The 6,000-nt window shown below is 43.4% G+C and overlaps 1 protein-coding gene across 1 annotated transcript in view; it reads left to right on the top strand.

The window, feature by feature from the left end:
• Positions 1 to 5,021: 5,021 nt before the first annotated feature.
• PRRT1B (proline rich transmembrane protein 1B) overlaps positions 5,022 to 6,000 on the top strand; it is a 56,560-nt gene continuing 55,581 nt past the window's right edge. Inside the window, exon 1 of the mRNA XM_077477933.1 lies at positions 5,022 to 5,267. Within this exon, the coding sequence (XP_077334059.1) occupies positions 5,258 to 5,267 (10 nt within the window). The 5' untranslated portion in view covers positions 5,022 to 5,257. The remainder of the gene's footprint in view (positions 5,268 to 6,000) is intronic.

Genomic DNA, 6,000 nt, shown 5'->3' with positions numbered 1-6,000 from the left:
TGTTCACAAAGGTTCTCCAACAAAGCTCTGAGGGCTTCACAGAACAGCTGTCTTTATACTGAGATTATATTACACACAGGTGGACTCTATTTACTAATTAGGTGACTTCTGATGGCAATTGGTTCCACTAAATCTTAGGGGTATCAGAGTAAGGCTCGGTTCACACAGGGGCGACTTGTCCAGGCGACTTCGCCGCCTGACAAGTCGCCCCCGTTCTGTACTACGGAACCGTTCTAATAGGAGCGACTCGAGTCGCTCCGACTTAGAAAAAAGGTTCCTGTACTACTTTTGCGACGACCTCGGGCGACTTGCTTTGACTTCTATACAGAAGTCGTTTTGCAAGTCGCCGCTGAGGTCGCGGCGCGGCAAGTCGTGCCGCATACGGTGTGAACCGAGCCTAAAGGGGGCTGAATACAAATGCATGCCTTTTCAGATATTTATTTGTAAACAATTTTAAAAACCATTTATCATTTTCCTTCCACTTCACATTTATGTACCACTTTGTGTTGGTCTATCACATATAATCCCAATAAAATACATTTACGTTTTTGGTTGTAACATGACAAAATGTGGAAAATGTAAGGGAGTATGAATACTTTTTCGAGGCACTGTACATAAAAACAAAATTGCTTATCACACAATCAAGGATCAGGCTAAACAAAACAGCGGCACCCAACTTCTGGTCAGGGTGTGGGATGACCTCACTAGGCTCCACCTTACAACCATGTGACTTCTGCAGGGGAGCTAAAGCTAATTGGCAGGAACCGGTGCTGGTTCTCCTGCACGTAATCGCTAATGGCCCCATTCACAAGTGTGAATGGGGCCTTAGGGCAGAGTGACAGATTAACTTAATAGCATCCCCTGCACTTGCCCCACCACTCTACTTAACTGATGGCGCCTTGTGTAAGCTACTACTCAGTTTGACAAAGTATTGCCTCCATGGGGCTGTTCAGGTGCCCCGCACTGCATCAGGCCCCCGACCATTACAACCATGGCAAACCATGGCAAATTGATGACACTAGAAATCTCAGGAGACATAGAAGTGCTCTTGAGCGACTATGGCATACTATGGCATAAAACCAAATCCCCCCCCCCCCCAGGACTTTACCCTATTCAAATCTGCCCTCTTAAAATATAATTCCTGCCTTCATACTTCCAAGCAAATCTACTTTGTCACTTACCTTCACCTTGTCATCTAGTCCTTATCAGCTCTTCTCTACATTTAACTCTCTGCTTTGTCCCCCACTCCCTCTACCCATGAGATTGACAATCACTACAAAAACAAGATTGATGCAATACTGACCTTACCTCCACTGTACAGATCTCTTCCCCTGTCTAAAAAAAAAACAGTCAACACTTTCCTCTTTTGAACCGGACACTTTTTTTAGATGCCCACCTAACCAATTGTTCCCAGGAACCTGTTCCTTCGCAGCTACTACAGTTACCCTCTTATCTATCCTATGTGCTCTCACTCACATCTTCAATCTCCCCCTATCTACTGGCACCATCCCCTCCCATATAAAGTATGTGCAGATTATCCCCATGCTTAAAAAAATCTTCACTGGACCCCACCAACCTGAACAACTTAAGACCTATCTCCTTGCTTCCATTAACCTCTAAACTGTTAGAATGCTTAGTCTACAACCATTTGAACTTCTATCTCACTGAAAATAACCTTCTTAACCCTTTACAGTCTGGCTTCACTTGCAGCACTCCACAGAAACTGCCCTACTAAAACTCACAAAAGTTTTACTAACTGCTAAAACCAATGGTCACTACTCCATAATCTTACTGCTACACCTCTCTGCTGCCTTTGATACTATTGACCACCTGCTCATTTCCCTTGGCCTCCAAGATTTTGCTCTTTCCTGGTTCTCCTCTGATCAGAGCGCTGTGTTACCTACAGTATAACTCTGTCTCCTCCTCTCCACTTCCTCTTTCTGTAGGGGTCCCCCAAGGCTCTGTTCTCTGTTGAACCCTTCCCTTCTCTATCTAAAGCTCCTCTCTTGATCACTTGATAACTCCCCATGGCTTCCCATACCATCTCTATGCCCATGACACACAATTTCTCTACTCCTCAACTCACTCCTCAGTCTTCACTAGCATTACTTAGTAACTGACATAGCATGGATGTTGCAACACTTCTTTAAACAAAATCTCTCTAAAACTGAGCTGATAATATTATATCTATTCATATGACTATTTATGATCCGCTGATGAAGTCCTGCCCATAGGGATGTAACGTACGGACGGAGATCACGTGACGTCACCTGCGGCCACTGTTCATGTTAACGATCGTATGAAGCTTCGTTATTGGAAGTGTGTTTTTCATGTATATTCATCATTAAAACGTTTTTCTATGGCGAGCACTATGGCTTGACTTTCTATCCACATGGTTTGAGGAAATGTGGCTACTGCCATACAAGTATCCAATGTGGGTACTCCACGAACTTGTCAGTTGATTTGACTCTGAGTGGGAGAAAGCTGTATCTTCGATTGTTAACCGGTCGGATATTATCTGTGAGGAGGAATACAGCAATTGGACGAGTTGATAAGCATTCGTTGATATTAAGTGCATGTGACCCTCTGTAATTGAAAAGGTCCATACGATGAGGTGAGCAGCCAATTCTACCATTGGTGGCGGTCCCCCCCCCCCGGCACTAAGTCACTTTATGCATGATCTGACTGTATACCACTGAAGACTTCTCACGTGGATTTTTTGACACATAAGCTATTTTGGACTTTTAATTAATTTGAATACGTTAGAAATTATTTTATTTTAGTTAGAGCGCTGTACCATCTGTTTGATATATTGTACTTTGGGATTTGGTGATTGACCCTTAGTGTTAAGCAGCTTTTTGTAAAGGGGTTGTACTGCGCAGATTTTTTTCTCTTTTTACATATTCATGTGACAACACTGAAGAAATTACACTTTGCTGCAATGCAAAATAGTGAGTATACAGCTTGTAGAACAGTGTAAATGTGCTGTCCCCTCAAAATAACTCAACACACAGCCATTAATGTCTAAACAGCTGGAAACAAGTACACCTCTAAGTGAAAATGTGCAAAGTAGGCCCAATTAGCCATTTTCCCTCTCTGGTGTCATGTGACTCATTAGTGTTACAAGGTCTCAGGTGTGACTGGGGAGCAGGTGTGTTAAATTTGGTGTTATCACTCTCGCTATCTCATAGTGGTCACTGGAAGTTCAACATGGCACCTCATGCCAAAGAACTCTCCAGGAATCTGAAAAAAATAAAATTGTTGCTCTACATAAAGATGGGCTCGGCTATAAGAAGATTGCCAAGACCCTGAAACTGAGTTGCAGCACTGTAGACAAGACCATATAGCGGTTCAAAAGGACATGTCCCACTCAGAACAGGCCTCTCCATGGTCGACCAAAGAAGATGAGTGCACGTTCTCAGCTTCATATCCAGAGGTTGTCTTTGGGAAATAGACATATGAGTGCTGCCAGCATTGCTGCAGAGGTTGTAGGGGGGTGGGGGGGGTGGGGGTCAGCCTGTCAGTGCTCAGACCATACGCCACACACAGCATCAAATTGGTCTGTATGGCTGTTGTCCCAGAAGTAAGCCTCTTGTAAAGATGGTGCACAAGAAAACCCGCAAACAGTTTGCTGAAGACATGCAGACTAAGGCCATGGATTATTGGAACCATGTCCTGTGGTCTGAGACCAAGATAAACTTATTTGGTTCAGATGGTGTCAAGCCTGTGTGGCGGCAACCAGGTGAGGTGTAGAAAGACAAGTGTGTCTTGCCTACAGTCAAGCATGGTGGTGGGAGTTTCATGGTCTGGAGCTGCATGAGTGCTGCCAGCACTTGGGAGCTAAAGTATAGTATAAATATATTATCTGTATTACTTATTTGTTCCAGGCTAGTAGCTTGTAAGGTAATGGGTCTAGAATCAAGGGACCTTAGTACCTGAATTTATTTTTTAAGCCTCCCAGGTCCTGTACTTTTTGCTTATTACAGGTTCACCTTAAACTCAATTGAGGCCACAGATTGTAACAGGCAGTTTGGGGTGGAGCTGCTAAAGTTTTTAATGGCTGTGCTGGACACAAAAGAAAAGGACTATTAGGCTGCATTCACACATGAGCGTAGCGTTTTCAAGCAGAAAATCGCGCAAATTTACGGCGGTTTTTTGCAGCATTTTTTACCGCGTTTCGCGGCATTTTTTTTACCGCGATTTGCCGCGTTTTTGTGCAGGGCAAATGGTCACCAATGTTAAAAGAAGAAAAACGCCCAAATCTGCTCAATTCAAGTGACAAAAAAGGGTCCGGAACTTGTTTGAGCTTTAGGCGTTTGGCTTCAGGTGACATGGAGTGGAGATGTGAACCATCTCCATTGAGAATAATAGATTTTTTTTCCCCTCTAGCATTTTAGCTACAAAACGCTCAGGTGTGAATGGGGTCTTATAACCTTGGAATTCTAAGAGGATTTTATTATAAAATAGCAGTTCTACTTCCCTTCTCCCAACTGTCATAACTGCAGGCATGATAAAAATGTTTTCCGTGGAGCAGCCCAAAGGTGGAATACCCCTTTAAATAACATACTGAAACTTAGTACTTTCTATTTCCACTCAGCAACTAAATGAAATGAAGCTTTTGCAGTAGTAATGAAAATTGATCTTAAATGGTTGTTGCGGGTTAGTGGACAGTGTTATTCTTGCCTCGGTCTATTTAAAAAAAAAAAGTTTTTATTTTTAAGGAAGCCATACATTTTTTGACACTGCAAGCCAAAGAATTGGCATTGGTTAGTGATTAATCCAGCCCCTGTACAAATATGGGGAGAGGGTGACTTCACCCCATAGTTCACTGCTATCTCACTTCTCTGCACCCTTTGTACCATCATGGCATTGAGCAAAATGGTACTGCCAGCCTTCCCTGTGAAATCAGCACCGGGAGCTCAGCTCCTATTTGCACAGCCTTCCGCAAACAGTTTTGTCAATTATTAATTAAGCAGCTGAGAGCCAGGAAACTGAGACCAGAGGGAGGGAGAGGGAGAGAGGGGAGGGAGGTAGAAGTCAGGATAAGTAAGGTGTGAGGAGGAGAAGACACAAGGAGAGTACTACCAAGGTGAAGACAGTACAAGTTTAGAGGAGATGATGGAGGGCGACAAGTGACGTTTCTACTTGACTGTAGACATTGATTGTTGACCAGCAAAGGGTAAAGGCACAAGAAGACCTGTCTTGCCCTGTGGGGGGTTCCAAGACCGAGAGCCTGGACTGAGGACATACAGCCGTCATGGCTACAGGTAAGCGTACCTAGAGACTAAGGCTTGAAAACTTTCATTGGCAGATAAAATCAGCAAAATTCTCCTGTGCCTAAACAATTACATCACCCCCCCCCCCCCCCCCCCCAACTCGCATTCAAATGCAAACACTTGTTCACTGTGTATTTGTGTATTAATAGATAAGACAGGAAAGGATGGCTGCTTGACACCACTTGAATATTACAAACCAGGAATGTGGTTAAAGCATGGACAGCGGAAGAGAGTCCCGGCAACTGCCAAACTCACATCTAATATAAAAGGATCCCCACATTCCAGGGGGCCCTTGTGCAGCTGCTTATTCTGCACAAACAGTTTATCCACTCCTGCCCACCTCATCTAGTGTACATCGACATCACATATTGGAGACACAGGGCTTGGAGGGTCATCTATAAAAAAATAAATAAAATAAAAAAGTTCCTAAACTCTGTGCGCCACAATAACATAAAAGTGTTAACCTTTATGAATTTTCAGAGCTGAGCCAAACACTGTGCAGAGCCTACTGTGTGGATGTCAAATCCCTATGTTCTCCGTTCTGTTAGGTCTCTTGAGCAGAAAGTGTACCATTTAGATACAGATAGATTTATCTAGATCCAGCAAGAGATTAATTCATACAACTTTGAATGAAATGAATACACAGTTCAGGTCCCTTTGTTAGACATTACGTTCTACTTAGTAAGATGGAGATACAAGATGGAGGTTGGATTGTTCAAGATCC

Source organism: Lithobates pipiens, unplaced genomic scaffold, assembly GCF_037356315.1.
Source record: "Lithobates pipiens isolate NorthernLeopardFrog02 unplaced genomic scaffold, aLitPip1_a1.2 Scaffold_1, whole genome shotgun sequence".
Taxonomy (NCBI): Eukaryota; Metazoa; Chordata; class Amphibia; order Anura; family Ranidae; genus Lithobates; species Lithobates pipiens.
Note: the sequence above shows the minus strand (reverse complement) of the source record. Positions and strands in the feature narration are given on the sequence as shown.